This window comes from Echiichthys vipera, assembly GCF_963691815.1.
Source record: "Echiichthys vipera genome assembly, chromosome: 13".
NCBI classification, from domain to species: domain Eukaryota; kingdom Metazoa; phylum Chordata; class Actinopteri; order Perciformes; family Trachinidae; genus Echiichthys; species Echiichthys vipera.
This window is the reverse complement of record NC_139838.1, coordinates 13,369,630-13,393,604: the sequence shown is the minus strand read 5'-3', so window position 1 is coordinate 13,393,604 and position 23,975 is coordinate 13,369,630. Positions and strand designations below refer to the sequence as shown.

The following is a 23,975-nucleotide window of genomic DNA, read 5'->3' as shown; positions in this document are numbered from 1 at the left end:
GTCTGCTCATCTTATCCCCCCCCCCCCCTCCTCAGCATCATTGGTACTTGCTCAGCATCCCGGAAGTTCAGCATTTGCTCTTTCAGGAAGAGACGCATCATCGTCAGAGCTTTGTCAACAACGGGGACAGTTAACAAAACCATCGACCTGCCCGGCAGAGACCCCTTCTTTTTTTGCAAGCGGAATTCATATGAAAAGGGTACAATTTCAATTTCTAAATGAACGCCTGTATTTCCGTGTATTGTGTCAGCAAGCTAGCTGACCGACGAGAATAATGTCCAGCTAGTTAGCAAGTGACTTGACACGACATGGCCTGTTCATAAGCTAACGTTAGCTGCCTATAGCCACAGTAAATACGATTATCCTCCGACTAACTGGGGTCATTTTAAATGGCTGTGCGCAAGCGGTTTTCGTTCACAAAGTGTTGGTCCCAGTGGCTCACTGACTGTACAGACGGTGTTCTGTTAGCTGGTTAGCTGAACTGAGAAGCTGTTATGACCGAGTCTCTTTCACATTCGTTTATCCTCGTCAGTAGTTGGGTTGAATGGAAATGTAGGGCAGAAGGGTTTGTTGCCCTAGCTTTATTCTCAGCCAAGCTGCATGAAGCGGTTGCATCACTTGCAAGCAGCTACGCATTCACACCTGCTCTTCTTCTGCTCTGTACCTCAACTCAAGGCAGTTAAAAGTCACCTGCCTTGCTGTTGCTGTATAAGGTAAGCACTAGTCACAGCGGTGTCTTGGTTAATGACAAGAGACAACTGTAGGGGGAAAAAAGGATGGTTAAAATTGCTGCTACAGTGATATCTCGATTTATAGTAACATGTGTCAGGCTCCAAACATACTGGTGGATACTATAAAGTATGTCCTATAATGCAATGCAATCTTTCTTACACTGTCACTGCTGGATCAAAGCCCCAAGGCTTTGACTCACCATGCCATCACCATCTCTTTGACCTGACAAAGCTACAGCTGTTTTCACAGGCTGAGTAGTAATTTATCACTATGACTACCCATTGACTATGACAGGTAAAATCATGGAGTCTTCCTTGGAGTAAAAGTACACTTTACAGAAATACTCAATTAGAGGTAAATGTTGAATTCAGAATTCTACAAAAATTACTTATCCCCTTAATAACGCTCGTAGATTGTCAAATGTCAATAATGGAAGTCCCCCCCAAGTTTAACCCTAAGATGGTGTGTCTTATTATCTTATTAGGGCAGCGCGCCTGTTGCTTGGGTGGCAGTTCTAAAGGCCGGTTATGGAACAAAAAATGTCTTTGTGCAGTGGCTGTAGGTTTTGTTCTACCAGATGGCCTCTAGACCCTGTGGCTGTCATGTCAGGTCAATTTTATACAGTCCAAAATCACAAAATTGCTTTACAGAGGGCTTTGCGACCTTTGTTTTTTTAGGAATATGGCCAATGCCCTGCCCAGAGGAATGTATGTAGGCTACACTACACCTTTGGTGGATCTTCTGCTCTCATACTCATAGAGATATTACCACTTGTAGCCTGCTTTTTGTCAAAATTTGTACTTCATTGGTCTTTTTGTTGTGTGTGGGTGTGCAACTAACATACTTCTACCTTTCCTTCACTCTACTCTCTTTGACACTTAACTTGTCTGTCCTCTCCTTTTTTTTTATCCTACAGACAAATGAAGTGACCGACAGGATACAATGTCATCATTTCAGGTGGTGGACTCGTCGCCGGGCAGCAGCGTCAGCGTCATGGAAACGTCCAACTTTGCCCATGTAATCTTCCAGAACGTGGGGAAAAGTTTCCTGCCCCAGGCACCCCTGGAGTGTCGCTACACCCTTACACCTTACATCTCCCCCCACCCTAAAGACTGGGTGGGCATCTTCAAGGTACACCACACACACCACAGCGGCTTTTACTCTCAATCTGCTTCAAAGACATCATCCAACCTAATCAGTTAAGGACCAGACTTTTATTATTCCAAATCACTTATGTTACAAAGAGATATTTAGAGATCGGGACTATTCCCAGCCAATTACACAAGTGTTTGTGAAATGGATTATGTGTTACAGTTTTTATTAATTGGCCATTGGTAAATTAACACATACATCCGCCTTGACACTAATGTTTCACCTCTTCACTACATGCCAAAAACCTCACCACAAGCTTTGGTGTGGTTGCTCTGCACGGGGAAAGAGGAAGAGTGTACATGGTGGGCTGGTTGCAGTAGGTCTCGCTGGGGGGCAAACATTTGGTGCTCTTTATGAACCACTCTGATTCTTATTAGGACCCCCCCCCCCCCCCCCCACACTTCACTTGTTCACTCCCCACTGTCTTTCCATCACTCTTTTCTCTGCTTCCTGCTAACCAACCTCCCCCTCCGCTCCGCTCTTTTATCAAGGCCATCAAATCTCACACGTAATTAACAGGAAATGTGAACGAGGAAACTTAATGTCTCGTAAAGTCAAAAGACAAACATTTTATTGTTGTTTAAGAACTGAACTTCAAATCCACCAGCTCAATTTAAAAGGAATAAAGACGCTGTGTTTATATGGAAAACAGTCAATTGGAAAATTTAATTGTTGTAATCCACGCTAATTAAACCTGTTTGATGGTGCTTCATGTCAGAGAACAAGCAGACCACACTTCTTTAATCCTTTTTCTGTGTTCATTGAGATATTTATCTATTTAATTCTGGCAAAATCTTGGCAATGTCAGTAAATATGTCTATGTACAGCACCAGTCAAGAGTTTGGACACATTCAAGTACGTGAGAAAAGCATTTCCTTTTGACTGGTCCTGTATATGTATATGAATATAATTGCACCATTAGAAGCCATTATATTTGTGATAATTTCCTCTTTTTTTGTCAGTGGTGCATGTATCAAGAGGTTTGTATTTCTCTGTGCTTTAACAAATTATAAACATCCACTTTAATTATAATAGAAAATGAACCTGCACAACCAAACAAATGCTAATAAATCTTATGTTTTGGCTTGAATTTTTTCAGGGTGTTTGGGAACTGTAGTGTAAAAATCAACAGGTTGGTGGATTACTAAATTTGATTGATTAGATTTGACATTCTCACTGAGCACCGATGATAAACACTGATGACATTCTGTCATATAAGTCTTTTTGCCTCCCAGAGGCAATACCTTTGTGCAGAGATGACTCAGGGAGAGAGTATTTTCTCCCTCTTACCTTACACATCGATAGGCGTTACCTGCTTCAGAGGGAGCTGATTTGCTGTGAGGATGACTCAGACTGCACAGATAGGCACTGCTCATTTGAGTTGTGCACACACACCCCCTAGTGGCTGAAACGGCTAATAGTACAATAACAAGGATCATGGTATAACAAGCTTGCTCCTAGACGGTGATGCACTTATGCGACGCTCACCTGCAGTGTATGCACAGTAAACATCAACAGTGTACACTGTAATCAAGCTAAGGAAGTTTTCCTTTGTTTTCCAGTGAAAAGTGCTCCGTTTAGTTTAGTTTGATGTTTGAAACACACATGCACACACATACACATACACAGCTCCCTAAAAAAGCCCTGTGGAGGTTTTTGGTCGTGGCATGTTTGTTGGGTCGGCAGGGAGAAACCCGTTGTGTGAGTGTATAATTAAAGTGTCATCATGCCGTTCCCTCACACCTTGGTTGAATGATTGATAGCTGCTTTGCCTGTGATTATTTTATAACATCACTCCCGTGTTGGAATGCCACGGCGTACCTAACAGAATGTCAGTCAACTTCACTCTGCAATTAGCACAATTATTTATGTCTGTTCTGTCTTAAGCAAACACACGTGAGCACACAAGCAAACTTGGCAGGTGTCCCTCGCAGCCCAGCCTCTCACTGAGATTCTGTTGAATGTGGAAAGAATGTTCTTGGCCCATGCTGACTATTACCATTTGTTTGGAAGAGCATTATACTGAGTGTAATGGCTTGATATGGCAAATACTGCAATTATCTATCATACAGCAGTATCAAACCTTACATTTTGACAGTGGTTTTAAGTAGCTCTTTTGATTTATGTTGCCATATCAAGGAATGCTTTGTCACATATTGGCTGATTCTTATTTTTTCCCAGATTTTTTTTCTTCTTTGATTGATTGTTTATTTATTTATTTAACTCCAGAAGCGTTTTATTTGAACATGATAAAAATTTATTGGCTTGTTGTTATTTGATCTTTATTTGAAAGTTACGGCTCATTTATATTCAGCAAAAGAAAGTAGCCCCTCCCAGTGTTTTGTGCATCCTATAAATTCCAGTATACCATTGTCAACCAACTACCTGAACTATAATAATAGATGATTGCTATATGGCAGCTATCCAATGGAGAAACTTTCTCTTCTCTTGCCACCTTTTTTCTCTATTTTTAAAATGTAAAAATGATCCACAGATCCACAGGTGGTTGAGTTATCCACAGCTGAAGGGAAGTTATGTAATGTCACAAACATGTAACGCACATGTGTGTTGAAATGAGGTGTGTGTGTGTGTATGCGTGAGCGGCCCAAACAGGGAGAGTGTGCGGTTGTTCGTGACAGATTTACGACGCAGGACCTGAGTTATGATGTTCACAACTCCCTTTCATCATCTGTCACCTAACAACACATGAAATCCATGGTATTACATCTCCCTTGCCATTTTGTGTAAAATTTTCACCTTTTCTTTCCTTGTTCTTATTTTTTTTTTCTCAACCTCTTCTCATTTCCACGTGGGTCATTCTCTGCCATCTCATGAGTCTGCGCATGTGTGCACACGCACGCAAAGCTACATACACCCCTGCCTTCCCACCTCATTCTCACACCTTCACTGCCTTTTTTTTTGAGACCAAAGGGGGAAGGAACTGGGGGAAAAGGAGAGAGGAGGAGGAGGAGGAGTTGTGTGGGAGAATGAGGGGGCATGGTTTTAAATGATTCCATTCCTGCCTTGAACATTGTGTGTAATCCTCCAGCTTTTTTAATTCAGTGTGTTTGAAAATCGAATAAAAAATGGCTATTTTACAATTTATGTGAATGAGAACATTTGTGAAATTTGTCTTTTTTTTTCCAACACAATACTTATTTACACTATCCTGCCATATATTTTTGTCGTGGAGCAACATTTTCATTGATGTTTACGTGCTTAGGTGGGTTGGAGCACAGCCAGAGATTACTACACCTTCCTTTGGTCTCCTATGCCTGAAAACTACGAACCAGAAAGTACTGTGCACAGGACTGTGGTGTTTCAAGGTACTCACACATTCTCTCTCGCACACACACACACACACACACACACACACACACACACACACACACACACACACACACACACACACACACACACACACACACACACACACACACACACACACACGCACACACACACATAATGTAAACCACCATACAGACCTAGGATATTCCAAAGTAACTCCTCCATTTTACAGCGCGTATAAAAACAAGCACTTTTATTTAATAAGGGAACACAACCGCAAACAGCGGCCTGGGACCTGAGCACCTCTCAAACCACACACATACGCACACACACATAGGTTGAGGGCCTGCAAACTGGTTTTACTGGGTCTGGAACGGTCAGATATTACACAGTGAAAATATGAGAGTGTGCTGTGGTGTGTCAGTAGTCAGTAAAACCGGTTGGCTGCCGGATGTTCTGTACTTTCTCCTCAGACCCGAGAACCAGGCCTAACATGTGAATGCTGTGCTCCAGTGAGCTTTCACAGTGAAGCTAGAGGCTGCTTTAAATATAAGCATACATAAATAATTGTCACCGATTTAAATTTTGAATGTTTATCGGTAAATTAATGAATGTGAAAGGGGCAGTGTGTCTTTTTTTCTATTGTGAAGCAGAACAGGTGTGTGTGTGTGTATATACTGTATATATATTTAGATTTATGTATATACACATATATATGTGTGTGTGTATATACTGTATATATATATATTTATATATATACACATATATATATATATTTATATATAGACACATGTATATGTGTGTATGTATATATATAAATATAAATATATATATATACAGTATATACACACACACACACACATATATCTCTATATATATATATATATATATATATATATATATATACACATATACATATATATGTGTATACATATAAATATATATATGTGAATGTGTGAATGAACGTATATACATTTGTGTGTGTCTCTGTGCATGACTGTGGGAGGGTTGGGTTCTTTTAACTTTCTTCTCCTGATTTTATTTGATGGTTCTCTTTTTCTGTACATCTCTGTAAGGCACTTTGCGATACTTTTCTGTATGAAAAGCGCCATATAAATAAAGGTTGATTTGATTTGATTTGAGATATATATATACAGTATATACACACACATATATATACTGTATATATAATCATATATCAGTAAAAACAAAAAGGGAACACACACTCTTACAAAATGCTGAGGAAAGCCTATAGAGCTGAAATGCATCCGTTTACTCTGCTGCTGTACATTATTCAAAGTTTTGTATGCTCACGGGAAAATTGACAGCTTTCCATCGCGCACTCTTATCTCCTTGTAGGTTATTACGTTCCTAAATCTGATGGAGAGTTCTACCAGTTTTGTTATGTCACACATGTTGGAGACATCAGAGGAGCCAGCACACCCTTCCAGTTCAGGTCAGCCACACCCACGGAAGAGCTTCTGACTGTGACAGAGGACGACAGCAACTCAGACATACTGGTCGTCACCACCAAGACTGGCTTGCTAGAGGTATTCTACACGAGATGAAGATGTTTTTTGTTTTATCCCCCATTAAAGGTGTGATAATAAGGTACCAGATCCAGAAGTTCTTGCTCTGTCCTCACTGAGTGAGGAGATTCCCGGTTTGACATTAATAAACTATTCAACTATTGCCCTTCTTGACACTATAGATACATCACACAATGTAGCATACAACACTATACAATACATGCCTTTTATGTAAAAGTTTTCAAAATGACACTAACTGTCCCAAGACAGTGGCATGACAAGGACAAAACTAAGCGACTTGAAGACCAAAAACTTCAAGTAGGTACCATTCTCACCTGCCTTCTCTCTCTTTTAACTTACCGCCTGCCTGGCAGCATGTGGAGGAAGCACAGCAGGAGCGCAGGGAGCTGCTGAAGGCCATGCGTCTCCTCCAGGAGGAGAAACAGCAGCTGCAGGAGGAGCAGAAACGATTGGCGAGGGAGAGGGAGCAGGAGAGGGAGACGTGCTGCCTCCTGCGGACACACAACCAGGTGAGAGAGAGGGATGGCAGGAAGCTTTTTTTTTTCTGACTGTCCAAATCACATGCCACAGTCACAGATACGGCTGCCCTAATTTCAGATGATTTGTTTTAGTTTAGTAAAGCCCCTCCTCATACGACAGGTGATCATCATCATCATCATCTAGTTAACCTAAATAGATCCAAAAATGAATGCTCAAAAAAAATAAAACTTGTATTAATTCATAAAATGAACGACAAAAATACATTATTTCAATAATTCAGCAAATTAGGAATAAATATTCTAGCACAAAAGTCTCTACAAACAACAATGAGACTTAAGGTGAGTATCGGTGTGTTTGCACATATGTGTATTTATATGGAAGTGTGTACGTAGACAGACCGTCTCTATTTGCACTTTTGTATAGTGTGTGGAGCCGGTTCCTCACCAGTGATCACAGGTCTGAAAACTTCAAAGGACAGAATTTATGAATAATCTGTGTCCATGTTTGAGAGACACACAAAGAGGTGTGTGTGTGTGTGTGTGTGTGTCTGTCTGTGTGTCTGTGTGTCTGTGTGTCTGTGTGTCTGTGTGTCTGTGTGTGTCTGTGTGTGTGTGTGTGTGTGTGTGTGTGTGTGTGTGTGTGTGTGTGTGTGTGTGTCTGTGTGTGTGTGCGTACCAGTCTTTTTCTCCCTCTTTAACGACCTGACTCAGTGGGCCAGAACAGTATTGGGATGCAGTTTTCTCGGGCATCTGGCGTCAGGGACGATGCCATCGTAACCACAGAGTGAACAAACATGACGTCAAACGCACAAACACACACATACACGCTCATACGCATGCACCCCCCCTCCCCTCTCTCTCTCTCACATTCAGGTTCCACACCACAGGGCCCCTCTAATGTGCATGCATTCACACATGCACATGTGTACACACACACACACACACACACACACACACACACACACACACACACACACACACACACACACACACACACACACACACACACACACACACACACACACACACACACACACACACACACACACACACACACACACACACACACACACACACACACAAACACACACACAAACACACTCATTATGCCACCCGCTTGCAAACCCTTTTAGTCTGTATGTGGAATGAGAGGAGGGTAGTCCGCAAAACCGCCTGCCTGAAAAAAGAGCCCTGCCCAGCCTCAGGGACAAACACCACTCAGTCACGCGATTCAGTGGCCACTTCTTTCTCACTGTCTATTTTCTCCCTGTCTGTCAGTCTGTCTGTCTGTCTGCCCCCTGTCTGTCTCTCTCCCACTTTTCAGTGTAATTTCAGAGTTTCTTTATTGGCATTAGAAAAGTATGGATTCTTTTGCTAAAACAAGGCAAAGAAATGAGAATTCAAGCTAAGTTCAACCTCAGTTCCATCTACTCTTTACTGCCCCCCCCCCCCCCCCACACACACACACACACACACACACACACACACACAACACACACACACACACACACACACACACAGTCTCTCTCCTCTCTCACCAGCATGAGTCAGACTTCGGATTTCAGTATTTTACGAGTTACTCATTTGATAAGCAGTATCTTGGCACACACGCCTAACAACAGTCAACTCAAGGGAACTCAATGTAAGCAGAGAGGGGGGGGGGGGGGGTGGCAGAAGGAAAGGAGGGAGAGATGAAACATGCCAAGAGATTTGTGAGTTTGAATCCAGTCTCTTATCGCCCCCTAGTGCAGCTGTCCGGTCTAGGCTCTAGTAAGAGAAAGGCTGCTTTGAGTTAGACTGCTGCTCTTTTTTACGAAGGACAAAATCGCCATAAATTAAGTGGTCACACACACACACACACACACACACACACACTGTTATTACCATGCTGCTTTTCATTCAACAGGCTTGTCCATCTGTAGATATACGACTTGTGTGAGTAGGTGTGTGTCTCTCTTCTAGACCATTTACAGTAGCTGCTTGCCGCACTGATGAAAATATCCTGACTTTAACATGAAAACATAAGTACATATTTCGTGGCTGCTAATTTTACGAGTACAGTTTTTATAAGGTCTTTATGCACTGCTAAAGTGCTTCCCAAACGCCAGCCGTAAAAATCATACAGTAATCTACGCAGAGCCAAGCCCAGAGGCAGACAGGCCAGAGTATATGGATTGGTGTGTGCATGTGCACTCCGTCTTTTTTGGATTGATGACTGTACTCTGTGCTATCTGTCTGTCTCCATACGTCTTTGAATGTGCAGCTGCGTGTCGCTCCTTCTGTAACTGTCAGTGAGTACTATACGTGTGTGCACGCGACAAATTGAAAGGAGGGTGTGTGCAGAGGAATGTTGTTCTGTCACAACCTATATTAGCAATGGATGATTTAACGTTTTCCAGTGCTGATTAGCAGCAAGTTCAAACAAGGCATTTCCTCAACAGTCACACCACATGGACAGAAGACAGGCCTGAGATGAGCAGTTGTGCTCCACCAGGAAGTTGGGTTAATGAATTCACTGATACGGCATACTTTATTCCCGCATGCAATCACTACATCCTGCTATTTTTTAATCAATCCAGACACTGTGTGTGTGTGTTCTACATTCATCAAAAGACTAACATCAGTCATAATTTGTAACTGGAGATTTGTGGTTTATAAGATAAGACTGGTCCCCAGAGGGGAAATTCACATGTCACAGCTGCACTTAGCTATAGAGGTAGAGAAGAGAAAAATAGCGATTTAAAATGTAATGAATAAACCTGAGTGAAACACGATTTAAAAGCTATATATAATATATGCATTACAATATCTTAGACCATATACATAGATTTATGAATTTTTGAAATTATGTTTTAAGTATACATGTGAAAAAAATAACAGTCCAGTAGTGCAAATCTAGAACAGTTTGGACAAAAGCTGAATGCTTTAACCTTTATGCATTGCTGCTGCTTTTGTTTTATACAGTTGTACCTAATAAAGTGGCAACCAAGTGTTGGCATAAATGCTAAAAGAAGTGTGCATAAAAACATATAAAAACAAATATACACCGCATAATATATACCAGTGGTGGCGCGGTGATGTTAAATATAAATATAAATAATGTGTGGTTCTGCACTGCTAGCAAAGCATAGACAAATGTGTGAAAGGATTGCAAGGTACACAAAAATCAGACTATGAATCTAAACCAAATGTCACAACTACCCTAACTAATGAAGAGAGAAGGGGGAGGGGCGTGAAAATATTTGTATCTACAAAAGGGGTCCCTGCTGAAAAAGTTTGGGAACCGCTGATATATACTATACAACATGGCTGTTGTACGTCACATGAAATATTACCATTTGTGATTAATCATAGGTGTTGCATAAGTTCCTGACTTCCTGACAGCATTCATTCTCCTCAAGTGCCAAGTTCAGCCCGCTGCTGTGATTGGCCATAGCCTGTGTCACCGTGATCCAGTTTCCTTTCCGTCCCGCAGGAGCTGCTGCGCTCGTCGCAAGGCCTGTCAGAAGAGAGGGAGGATGTGAGGAGGAGGCTGACAGAGGCCACGGACCGGGTACGCCAGCTGGAGGAGGACCTTTTGGGAGTCACCCAGAGAGGCCTGCAAAAGGAGACAGAGCTCGATTGGTGAGTGGAGAGTGCTAACACATAACCATCAATCATCCAAAATCATCCATTTCTCTTTAAATAACTGTGTTTGAGAAGGATTTCTTGCCTGCCTTCTGCTTCCTCAACATCTTCATCATTCAACTCGTCTGTATTGCGTGGACAAAATAATGCAAAGCACAAACCAGAGCTGGGTGGTATTTTTTCCATGGATACTGTCATGCATTGCTTTAAATCCTTGTCTCCTCTTTTCTTCCTAGTCCCCCTTAGATGGATGGGGGAACCCAATGCAAAACAGATTTTACTGACATTCAGTGGATCGTGGTAAATCAATTGTGAATCTGCAATAATAATTCTAATATATTTATATAGCACCGTTCATAATATCAAATGCAGCACAAGGGGCTTTACAGAAAAACAAGAAAACAGCTATTAGAAACAGGAGACAAGGAGTGGAAACAATACAATTCTAAAGAGATAACTATATAAATAGAGATATGAAAGAAATATTATATAATAACAACGATATTACAAAAGGTTAGAATGGATCAAAAGCAAAATCACAGAACATACATTTTGAGCTGTTTCTTCTATCAACAGAAGTCGCTTTTCGTATTTCTGATGGGAGTTTGTTCCAATCCTTTGGTGAATAACAACAAAAAGCTGCTTCACCATAGTACTGCGCACACACATGGTACCAGTAAGCCCAGTTTGGACCAAAGATTCGTGACGAGACCAGTTGAAACTTGCAACTACTGGCAATGTGCTGGTCTGCAGCGTGAAACCTGTCAGTTTACATCAATGCAATGAGACAGGACTGTGTATCATCGTCATTGCAATGACTCTCACACTCTTGTGAGTTTTCAGGCTTTTTGTAGCTGCTTATATAATACGTAGCATCTTCAAATATGAATGAGGACAAACAGTGAGATACTTGCAGTTACATTTCTAGTAGCAAGGAAATTGCAAAAATAACGTTTTATTTCTCTGGCTCACTGCTTTGTTGTCTATAACAGCTCCCTCTCCTCATTTACTCTTGAGATTGCTCGACCACAGCTCCTCTCTTTTGGTCTCGTGTGCAATTTTTTCTGCAACCATAGACTAAAAAAAAAACAACAAAAAAAAAAGGGATTTCATCTTGTTGCAAATATTTTGCTCTGAACTGGGCTTTGGAAAGGTCTTCTGAAGTTTTCCACTTACTTACTAAGCAATAGCATGAATGGCACTGAGGATTATTGTAATATAATGATTTTGTCGGGTTGGTTTAATGATGAAAGCTGTACAAAACACATTTTCATCATTTTATGTCACAGTCTACGTGACCGTCTGAAGAAGCTGACAGCAGAGCGAGACATCCTGGAGAGCCAGCTGAAGAACGAGAAGGATGAGAGAGACCTCTACAAGGTGGGAGAAAGCTCTTCATAGCCAAAGGGCTGGATACATGAAAATGTGCATAACAAAGTCATTGTGATTCTGTCTTTAATCTGATCTTTGCACTTTTCTCCGCCTCTGTGATATCACATGTACAGACCCACCTGCGCAGCACCGAGCTGGAGAACACTAAGCTGAGCGCAGAGCTGCAGATGCTGAAGGCGGTGGAGCTGAACCGGGAAGTGACCATTGCCCAGTTCCAGGAGGAGCTGGACAGGCTCAGACTCTGTGTTGCCCAGCGGGACAGCCTGGAAAAAGAGCTGCTGGCACACAAGGCTGACAAGGTAATAGTGGTTGTAACTGTGCGTATGCGTGTGTGTGTGTGTGTGTGTGTTTGTTAAATTCAGTTATTCTCTCTTTATAATTCCCTTTTTCATGTCTTTAGGCAGATCTGGCCCGTGTGCGTGAGCAGCTCCGTCAGGCAGAGGAGCAGCTTCAGGCTTCCCGACAGCAGGCATCCCTGCTGGCCTCGGAGCTCCGCGACTCAGCCAGCGCCCGTGACCACACGATGACCGAGCTGTACCGCGCCCGCTTGGAAGCTGACAAGCTCCGTGCCAGTCTAGCTGATGCTCAGGCTGAGTGCCAGCGCATGGAGAGCCAACTAGACCGCATGAGGAGCACTGCACAGAAGGAAGTGGTCAGTGTCCAACTTTCAGCCCTTTTTACTTTCTTTGAAAGAAATTCTGAAGCAAAATTCAAAATTCACTCTTTATTTCCTTCTTTGCTAGGGTGTTGGGACCAGTGGAGAGATGACACCCAGCATGATGGTGGTGTCAGAGGCGGAGGCTGAGCTGCAGAGAGAGGTGGAGGAGCTGAAGCTGCGTCTTCACATGGCTGCTGAGCACTACAAGGAGAAGTACCGGGAGTGTCAGCGCCTCCGCAGGCAGGTGGCCAAACTGAACACAACTGAGTCACAGGGGGTGAGTGCTGTATAGTAAAACTCATAGTCAGTGGGCTCACTACATTAGACTTGTGTTGTTGTTGTGCTCTTGTTTGGTTATACCTTGTTTTGATTGATTATTTATTTTCCTCTATAGCCAGTTTATGTCTAATGTAGCAGCAATAACATTTCGTTGATACATTGTTCTTGTCGTTGCATGTTTGTTTTGTTGTAGGAGCCAAAGAGAAATGCATCCACAGAGACAACACAGGACCCACTGACCCCTAGCCCAGAGTCACCGACAGCAGGTACAGTACATACACATTCAAGTGCAAAAGAATATCTACGCTTAAGTATCCCATGTTTTCAAACATATTGTGCACATTTATAAAAAATAAAAAAAACAACCAAAGCCTTACCTTTTATTTGTGGTTTGTTTTTGTGTTACTATGTTACTTAAATCAACAGTAAAATAACATGAGCTAAAGCAAAGTAAGCAGTGTGATTACTTTTACTTGACTGGACAGAACTCTTTCTCTTAGTATACAATTAATATCGCTCTCTTCGCTGAGGAAACTGCAATCTTAAAACAACAAGTTGATGCAGATTCTATGATAATTCTAACAACCTTTCTTGGAAATGTAGGGAATGGATGAAAGTAGATGAGCCCGGGTGGCAGACAGTGATTACACCAAAAATGTTAATTACAGTGTTTTCCCCGTTTTTTTATTACCACTGTTAAAAATCTAAAAAGTGATTGTATTGAAATGTCCATAATTAGCACTGTATTCATACCTGAATCAAAGACTATCATGCTGATTATGTGTCATCTGTATTCTACTCTTACTTTGTGGGTTATCACAGGGAATATAGCTACTGCAGTCCTACAAGAGATGACAATCACTCCAGAACTTAATAACAGGGAATCCACACATACTGATGCATACATCAGCACAGAGATGGAAGAAAGGCAGAGAGAGAAAATGCCTAAGGAGAGGGCCGAGATGGAGGCTGAGAGAGAGGAAAACCAAGGTGAGGACAGGGAGAAAGAAGACAAAGAGGACAAGAAGGACAGCCTGCCAGAGGAGAGCCTGAGGATGACGAGCTGGGTGGAGGTGGAGAACGAGAGGCGGAGTGCCGAGGAGAACGGCGAGACGGAAATGGCAGGGAAGGCCGAGGAAGCGGGGAACGTCGTGGAGTGCCAGGTGCTGCTGGAGGTGGAGGCGAGGAGCATCGGGGAGGCGGAGGCGGAGGAGGCACAGACACGCTCGGTGGAGGAGGAGCTGGCTATGATGGAAGAGAAGTGGAGGCAGCAGTGCGCGATCAATGAGATACTCAAACAGCGGCTGGCCAATGAGGAGGAACGATTCAGAGTAAGACAGACAAACACAAAGATACACCATTTGACGGAACAGTACTCTCCCAGTGCTCAGAGTATGCATACGAGCCCATAAGAAAGGTAGCTGTTATATGTTAAATGTGGTCAAATAAACATCTCCTTTGTAAATAGAAGCTAAAACAACAAGCGTGCTCCAGTGTAGAAAGAAAAGCCTCTCTCAAAAACCTGTTCTCTTCTTCATCACCTTCACTGCACATACAGTAACTCAGTTTTTAGTGCCTCAGATTGTTCTGTAATTCCTATTCTCCCCTTTCACCAGTCAATTTTACAGTCCATTAAATTTTTATATTATCTTTCGCTGGATGTAGTTACTGTACATAAACAAGAAGATTAACCTGTGAGGTTGTGATCCAGTTATTATGGGCAATCATAAAGTTAACTCTTAACTAAGTTATTATTACTTATTTATTTTGTCCTGTATTCAACTTTAACCTTTAACATAGTTCTGGCTCATTTTATGATTACATTTTTGTGTAAACAAACACCATAGCAATCACTTTCTAGTCAGTGTTCTACCGGTGTATCTTTTTGTCCATGCAAAATTATTATTGATTATGTGCATTAAGATGTCACAAAATTGTAATAAATGCTTCTATTCTGAATTCCCAGTCCAAGGTCACATCTTCGAGTAGGTTATTATTTCTAAACAACCGTGCAAAATTCAAATATATTAAATTTACAATCATATAAAGCAGAGTCAGCAAGTCCTCACATTTGAGAGGTTTGAACCAGCGAATGTTTTTCTTTTTTTGCTTAATATCGTTGGTACATAAAAAATTGTATCAATATTGAGTATCAGGTTTTTCAATTTGATCAATAGGGTCATTGTTGCGGCACTGTAGACAATATTCCATAAAAGCAGAAAATGGAATTACCATTGCTGACTGGGGAGAGGGATGAATCTAGTGGCATTGCTCGGATATAGGAACTAGTTGTTGTTGGAGGACTATTGTGTTAATTGGTTTATAAATAGCAACAAGTAAACTTGGTCACAGAGTAGCCAATGCTGATAACAGTCTACATGAGCGTGCATTAACCACAGTAACCGGGTTACTCCATGCCACACATGAGCCAATGTGTGTGGTATGTGTGTGTGATCCAATACAAGCACTTGGGCTTGTTGCGTCTATGTGGGTCTGTTGCATTTTGCGTGCGAACGTCTGCCAAAGTACCTACTGGCATTTAATCTCCATGAGTGAGTGTGTGTTTATCGGCGCTGTAAATAAGGCTCTCCCCTGTCTTTGAAAGAGTCTCCTGTCTGAGGCGAGTGCCCCGGGCCCTGAGCCGCTCTTAATGGCCCCGGAGACTGACGAGAGAGGCAGCCGCAGAGCGCCATGCTTTACGGCTGTTTACATCAGCCACCCAGAGAATGGACCAAGGGAGAGGAATAGACAGGGAGCGAGGGGTGGGAGGCACAGAAATACACCGCTGCAGGATCCCTTCACCTGAACTTAACCCTCTAATGCTTCGCAGTAAATTTAACAAAGAGGGGGAGAGCAGGAGATGACAAAAGGAGATGAAAGAGAATGACGGGGGGGAAAGCCAAAGAAGCAAACAGAATTTAAGAGTGAAAAAAAGTTGGATAGACGGACATGAAGCAGAAAGAGAGACCGCGGGAGAGGAAGGGATTTGGAATCTATGGGATGAAATGAGAGAAGAGCAGCCAACAAGCCATGTAAACTTATCCCACAGCAGGGTCAGCCCTGTTAGAAAGTACGAGATTTACCACGATCCCCCGGTCTGCTCCAGTCTGCCCTGGACGCAGGCCATGTTTTTTGTGGCTTTTAGCTGTGTGTTTTACAGTAAGCACCGCACATCTGACGACGCTCCGGGTTAAACGAAAACTCAACCGACCAAATATTTGTTGTTCACATGCCTGCCTGTGTGTACGCTTACTGATATTCCTGTTCCATCAGTTGACACAAATGAAGTGGATATAAAGGGAAAGGGTTTGTATCAGTGCCATTAAAGTTAAGATGCATCCTTTCCATCATTATTTTTGGAGCTGTGTTGATGAGTCAACTCACAGATAGTTCATTATTACGATATTTGATCAATTGTGTTTTAAGTTGTTTTTTTGTTTTTTTTAAGCCGAAGCTAAACATCCCCTAGTTCCAGCTTTTCACCTGTGAATTTGCTGCACTTCCTTGTCTCATGTGATATCACATTTGATATCTTTTGTGTTGTGGACTGTTGGTTGGAATAAATAACATTTTGAAAGATGTTGCCTTGGGCTCTGGAACATTTATAGACTAATCAATTAATGAATTCAAAAAATTGTTTGCTGCAGCCTGAGACATTTTGTGTTTCAACCTCTGCCTTACCTGTCTACTATTTGAAGTTGTGGGGAGCTACAATAATAGCCTTTAAAACAGCATAAGCTAATGTATTACACATATCAGTGTTGTGCTGACAGGTGAGGCCTTAATTGTTCATTCCTCATCAATTTTTTTACATATCTAAATATATATTTGGATTGATGTTATTTGTCATACACATTAGAATCATTTTTGTGAACCTGATGTGACCCTATGTTTTTTTTTGTTCGCCACTTGTGTGTGCCCTGTCTGTAGGTGCACATGGCAGAGCGAACCAGCGAGGTGACAGAGCTGAAGCGCAACCTCGCCCAGGCCCTCAGAGACAAGGAGCAACTACAGGAGGTAAAGCAGCAACACGAGTGCACACTATGCAGCAGGGGAATCCAATTCAAATTCAAAAAGAGGTCCAGTTACTAAAATTTTCTTCACAGTAAAGGCCTGAACCTCCTAATGCCTAAATTGCATCCTATAGCCCACTCCTGTCTGACAAATAAAACCAACAAGGTGCATTCCCATATTCTTTCAACAATATTGAATGTCAGATTTTTAAAGTAGGATACTTTTAACATACAAACATATTAAACTTGTATGTATGTTAACCATGAATAAATTGTCTGCCATTTGGCGGTGCCTGCTTTACAGTATGAGCTTTATACCCACACCTAGTTGTTTCCGCTATAGCATTGTAACTTTCCTTTGCACGGTTCATACAGGTACTGAAAAGAAAACCCTTTGATTATAGTTTGGTGCTTTCAAGGTGTGAAAAGTGCCTGGAATTTGAATGAAGTGCTTTAAACTACTTGAAATTTAGTTTATATAGGATGGCATATCTGATATATCACAGATCATAGAAGATCTCCATATTTGAGAGACTGAAAACAGCATTTTCTGACATTTTTGATTATTAACAGATTGTAGAAATAGTTGATTATATCTGTTTTGATCTATTAGTCGAGTTAGTTTTCCTTTCATTTTTTGTCCTTCTGTAGAAAGCTATCTCAAAATATCATGTTGGGTTTTTTTTATAGGACAATAACATCTAATTTAATGTGATGAACAAGTGCCATAATAAGTACACTGAATACTGAGTATTTGTACTGTATACAAAAATGTAGTTTACCACAGCTGTAAGATGCTGGAAAAGCTTAAAAAATGCACCTTGAAATGCTTGACAAGTGCTTGAATTTGACTTTGGAAAAGGCGTGTGAACCCTTCAATTGGTTTAAAATTCTAACAGAAGACTACTGACAGCAGAACTCATCTATTGTCTGCAGCGGCCCTAGGTCCACAGCAATATCATCATCATTTAATTATGAGCGTTTTAGTGCAGTGTCTAAACTCATCCCTGTAGCTTTTCATTTCCTTCTCCATACTCCCCACTCCCCTCTAATTAATACATCCATACTTGCTTCTTTCGCCCGTTGGTACAGTGCCATTAGACAGTGCAAATGCCACGCAACGTGTCTGTTTCACCTTCCCAACCCTGGTTTAAATGTTAAACCTGATAGCTGCGCACTAATGAAGTCATCAAGTGAGGAGAGAGGAAGGAGGGAAGTAAAAGAGGGAGAGGGCGAGCGCCTCTATCAGCAAAGCCAGAGCAGGGGGAGCCAGAGTCTGACACCCATTACAGTAATGAGTAGGGTACTAATGCTCTTGCTTCAGATATAATCACAAAGGGCAGAAACAATGTAGAGGGAAACTTAACTCTGAGCTGAAAATACTTACTCCCCGGATGGTTCCAACTGTAAAACTGTTCTACGGAAACACTGACGGGGTTTCTTTCCCCACAACTCTCCTCGTCTGTCGCTCACTGTTCAAACTGATAATGTGCCGACAGTGTTTACACATTTAGCAACAACAAAGAGTATTTACTGTGGAAAGTAAAGCATTAACATATAGCAAGACCTCATACTAAAATACAGAAAATAATGTTAAGTATATACAGTATGAAGATGGCATACATAATGCGTGAGAGTTTTTATGGGCCGTTTTGAAAGTGTGTGTGCAAGATTTATTATCTAATGGAGTCATGTTATGGCATCTTTTTGTAGTGACAGATTAACTGGACAGCATAGACTACTGAGCACCATGACGACCCTTTTTTCTCCATGCCTAAGACTAGACAATGATGAGACAGCACCTTAACTGTGACAATATGAACAATATAGTTGATGGAAAAAAGAGACGGAAGTGTAGTTTAAAAAAAAAATCTCTTTACTTTCATCACCATCCACCTTTTCTCTCTCTCTCTCTCTCTCTCTCTCTCTCTCTCTCTCTCTCTCTCTCTCTCTCTCTCTCTCTCTCTCTCTCTCTCTCTCTCTCTCTCTCTCTCTCTCTCTCTCTCTCTCTCTCTCTCTCTCTCTCTCTCTCTCTCTCTCTCTCTCAAACACACAAACACTGCTGGCATTGCGGTGCACAAAGTCTGCGGTTAGCCGGTTTGGTATGGTTGGTTGATTAATGCATATTTTTGCATGTTGAGCGGTGTGCATTTGCTCGCATAACATGAGTGGGAGCACACTCAGGAGGACTCTGGTGTTTTTCAGATAAGATCATATCCTATAAGGAAACAAGACTGAAATGATTGGTTTTGGCTGGACAAGATTAACTGAAACGTTCAATTTAATCTGATGACAGAAAAGGACATTTGACACAGGAATAAGAATAAATGAAAATGATGTGACGAAATTGTGAGAGAAATCCTTTTGACTAGAAGCTGGAGATGTATCAACTTTTCGTTGACTAAAACCGGACTAAACCGTTTTGAGTTGTGATCGACTACAACTAGATCAAAACTTAAAAGTCGACTAAATATAAAATAGCTGCCAAAATGAACACTGCTACCGAGTAACAGGAAATATAAGTTTAAAAGGCATGTTAGCATATAGTTTATCCCTGTGAGGGGCTGTGACACTCAGGGATGGATGTTTGGTCTCCATCTCCCCTCCAGGAGCTGCAGCGCTTCGTGTCTAGGCAGAGGGAGCAGGAAGCTGGTGTTCAGGGTGCTGAGATCAGGCAGCCCATGGTGCTGCGCTACCCCCTGCCTTACCCTCAGGACCCCTCTCCTCCACCACTGGTTCCACACAGGCCTGCTGAGTTGCAGTACGGCAATCCCTACTCTACCGACACCGCAAGAGGTGGGGGACAGTAAAACTTTCTATTCGACTCTACATCCGTCTGTTCTCCTTAAGTTATGTTTTGCAGCTGTTTGGTCAGAACAACACTTCCATGTTAACTGTTTCTTTAGACCTTGTGGATGTTGCACTTTCTCCTGAGGACATGACTCGTCCTCCGCCCGAGGCCCCATCTTGCGTCCCTCCCTGTGCACCCCCAATCACACCCCTGAGCCCGGGCCCCGGGGCACCAGGCTGGGAACGAGAGGTGGTCTGCATCCAGCCCTCACGCAAGTCGAGCCCCCCTGAGGGCCTGGAGCATCCACCGGAGGAGCCTAGCAACGTAAGCGCAAACAAACACGGAAAATCACTGCCACCAAACTAAAACCCAGGCTGGTATGATGTTCATTATCGACTGAAAGATTGAACCAATGATGAAAACATTTTTTTTTTTGTAACTGATCACTGCATCTCAATACAACAGTATGTCCAATATCCTTTTATAGAGCTTTACCCACATTTTTTAAGCAACATAAATGCACGACAAACTGTGGCCTTCCTACCCTCACTTCGTGTTTCCAGCATCTAAGGAATCGCTGTCACGGTAATCCCTCTCTCTCCGTCTCTGGAGTGCTCCTCTCTGAATGAAGGGAATAGTAGCTTGCCCTTAAAAGATGAAGCTATGAACTCATTTGCATAAAGCTCTAATTAACGTCACTCCCTCCGAGCTCAAGAGAGACGAAGATAACAAGGGCTTGGAGAGTAATTAGGTGAGATTTTGCAAAGGGACAGACCCGAGATCAGTGTGTGTCGGATTATATCTTTTCATTGTTTTGGGAGCAAAGTGAATAGAAGCCGGTGAGGAAGGTTTACTTTGTGTTTCTTTTTAAATAGAAACATAACCGTACATATATTTAATGGTTCAGTTATTTGATAGCCCTGTGTGCATACAGCTCTATGAGCGAATAGATAACAGCGTGTGTGTGTGTGTGTTGTGTTTCATAGGCTGCTGATGGGGCTCAGCCGTCCTGTGATCATCAGTCCCGTAGACGTAAAGAACCCAGAGGCAGCTTCTGCTTTGATTCCAGGTAGTGTGGCTAAAACCTAAAACCTTTTAAAAATGATTTAGAATAGACTTCTTAAAGTCAATAACACATGATGAAAAAAACAAGCTTACACAAGCAAATCCAAGGACAACTAAAAAAAAACGATAGCAAAGATTGGTTAGGGAGGGCGTTCTTTTCCCAATGAGGCAGTCAACCCTAATACCAGTGGTGAGCCAAACAAGCTAATATGAAAAAAGAAATTCAAACTGCTCACTGTTGTGAAATGTTGTGTGTGTCTGTTGTGTATGGAATAAACATGCTAACAACATAATCTCACAGTATCTAAAAAAAAAAAACACGTAACAAAGAAAAACATTAGAGCAGCAATTGCAACAGAGGAAGGGAGGAAATTTTAGATACATAAACAAATGCACATGCACAATATCTATACACAGTACACCGGTGTATACCCACACAGATGATACATTCTAATGCACACCAATAGACAACGTCAACAGTGTTTTTATCGCATCAGAAGTGAACAGAGCTATATATAAATGTTGAGTACAGAGTCTTCTGTAGTGTAAACTCTCCAGACAAGGACGTAGCAGGAAAATACGTTATCAATGCAGGATGTGGTGGTTGTTTTGGAGACAACGCACCAATGCTCTATAACGTATAATGCGTGATAGACACAGGTGTGAACATCGACGCGTCTCAGCCGCCCACTTGTGTTCAGATCACAGAAACGCATTTTAAAACCAAGAGTAGGGTCATAGTCTGAAGTTCAGTTTTCGCTGAAAGGAATAATATACAGGATAGGTCAGCTTACACATTCCCACCATATGATTCAAAACCAAACCTACACCTCTATCTCACTACCCTTTCTCCTTTTTCTCTCTCCAGTAGCGTTCACAAGCGCTGCCCATTATGCGAGGTGATCTTCCCGCCCCACTTTGAGCAGCGCAGCTTCGAGCAGCACGTGGAAAGCCACTGGAAGGTGTGCCCCGTCTGTTCCGAGCAGTTCCCCCTCAACTGCCAGCAGCAGCTCTTCGAGAGGCACGTCCTCACGCACTTCGACGGCCACGTGCTCAACTTCGACCAGATCGAATGACGGGTTTGAAGGCAAAACCTCAGAATTCTGAAATGGGGGGGGGGGGAAATGTGTGTGTTGTCAGCTTTGAGTTCATTTTGATTGAGTTAAATTGTCTTGTTAATATACAATCACTGGCACTTTTTTTTTTTTGCGCAATCATGACAAAGATTAGAAAGAATGTAGTCCGGTGGAGCAGATATTGTCCTGTGGCAGCTACTCCACCAAGTTGTTTTATCAAGTACGTTGCTTTCAGTGTGAATACCATGGGTAAAAGTGACATGGTCCTTATACTTTTGTATCATTTTTATGCTTATCCTTCTGCTTAAAGGGACTAAAGCACCATTGGTCGTGCATGCATTTATTCTGTGTTTAAAACTACAATATTACAGCTGCTCAAGCTAAAAAGAGGGAATTGTAGCAGGAGCTTGAACCAGGGCTTCGAGGAGATAGCATTTTAGTATGTCAATGTCCCAGTTCTTTCACTCCCCTGAATTATTATTTACAGTGAGTAGGCTTCTCATGTGGTAAAGCAGCCCGGACATCCTTATTTTTGAACTGTCCACACGATTCAAACCTTGGAAGGGCAGAAGGGATAAGAAAATGTTTGTTTTTTGTAGTGTAAATGAAGAGTGACATCTGGATATGTGATGTCTTATAAGAGTCATTCGAGTGTGTATATTTAATTGAAGAACGGTGTGGTGAAGATTGTTTTTTTTTTACTTGTATGGGAAGCGATCTTTGATTTCTCCCAATACTACTGTACGTACAGACGTCAGATGGTTTAAACAAAAACAGCACTACGTTTTCATGTATCTGCACTAAATAAGGCTTTATTCTGAATGTACTGTACATATGAAAATAAGTATAAGTTGTGGAGAGACCTGTGAATTACTGTCGTGATCAACCCCCCCCCCCCGGCCATCGTTACACCCTTCATGTATTAGTTACGAAACAATGACGGAGCAATGCTGTTTTTACTTTTGTCAGTTGGTAACAAACTGGACCGGTCTCTTTTATTTTAATGAATTCCGCGTTTTAGGCAAATAGACTGCAGGACACTAAATTAAAGACACTTTTATTGTTATGTACTTCCGCGTTTTCAAAGTTAGAACTGTGAAGAAAAAGGCATTGCTTTGTGTGCAGGCCCAAATCATGAGTGGGTGTCATTTCTGTGCGTCTCCACAGGGCTCACCGCTTGTCTATTTTCTGTCATTACAAAGTGAACCCTGACAGTGTTGTATTCAGGCTTTAAAAATTGCACATGCCCAGTAATCACAAGGCAAATGTGTGTGTGTGTGTGTGTGTGTGTGTGAGTGTGTGTGTATGTCATGTGTCCGATGCAGCCCCTTTTCATGTGAGAATGTCAGGACGGTGGTTTAAGTGTGTACTGCAAAGATCTTTATGAATAAAGTAAGCTTGTCTTGATGCATTTAACTGTAATGTTGTTTTTCATATTTGGGTTGAAATAACACGACCATCAGTCCACTGCTACAGTACAGAGCTTTTTTGCTTTATTTTTTTTTTTTCAGTCATTTCCTGTTTACATTTAAGCAGCTCCTCTTTTATATAGAAAGACAGTTTGACATCATTTACAAGTCACTCTGCTCAGAACCTGTTGTCCCCCATACAAAAAGGAAACATCGGCCTCCACGTTACATACGAAAATATAATTTAAAAGCACTTGACAACAGACACGTTACAATACATTCACTGTACACAGTATATTGAAACCCCTCCCTCGTCTCCTTCTTCTGCACACAGCCTCCGCTCCTCCTCTCCCATATGTGTAATACTGCATTTGGCCCCGTGTAAAAGCTGAAACTATCGCCATGGTGACGGCCGTGTCCGTGAAGCGGGGATGGTTTTACGAGTGTTTGACAGAGCTCCAACG

General features: G+C 42.0%; 1 protein-coding gene across 1 annotated transcript; it reads left to right on the top strand.

Annotated features, from left to right (window-relative positions):
• The first annotated feature begins 161 nt into the window (after positions 1-161).
• Positions 162-22,989, top strand: tax1bp1a (Tax1 (human T-cell leukemia virus type I) binding protein 1a). Its single transcript, XM_083925179.1, has 17 exons — positions 162-199; positions 1,649-1,863; positions 5,108-5,210; positions 6,532-6,722; positions 7,076-7,231; positions 10,677-10,825; positions 12,118-12,208; positions 12,334-12,519; positions 12,621-12,872; positions 12,964-13,155; positions 13,351-13,423; positions 13,980-14,488; positions 17,088-17,174; positions 19,780-19,966; positions 20,077-20,285; positions 20,948-21,030; positions 21,895-22,989. Exons 2-17 carry the CDS (start codon positions 1,675-1,677, stop codon positions 22,100-22,102), a joined length of 2,865 nt encoding a protein of 954 aa, XP_083781305.1. The 5' UTR covers positions 162-199; positions 1,649-1,674; the 3' UTR covers positions 22,103-22,989.
• The last annotated feature ends 986 nt before the right edge of the window (positions 22,990-23,975 follow it).

What these genes read in the sequence shown, in the direction of transcription:
- tax1bp1a (XM_083925179.1), top strand. Translation starts at nt 1,675, where the DNA reads ATGTCATCATTTCAGGTGGTGGACTCGTCGCCGGGCAGCAGCGTCAGC. An exon ending in CAGGACTGTGGTGTTTCAAG is followed by an intron (nt 5,211 to 6,531) that starts GTACTCACACAT and finishes ATCTCCTTGTAG; the next exon opens with GTTATTACGTTCCTAAATCT. An exon ending in AGCTTCTGCTTTGATTCCAG is followed by an intron (nt 21,031 to 21,894) that starts GTAGTGTGGCTA and finishes TTCTCTCTCCAG; the next exon opens with TAGCGTTCACAAGCGCTGCC.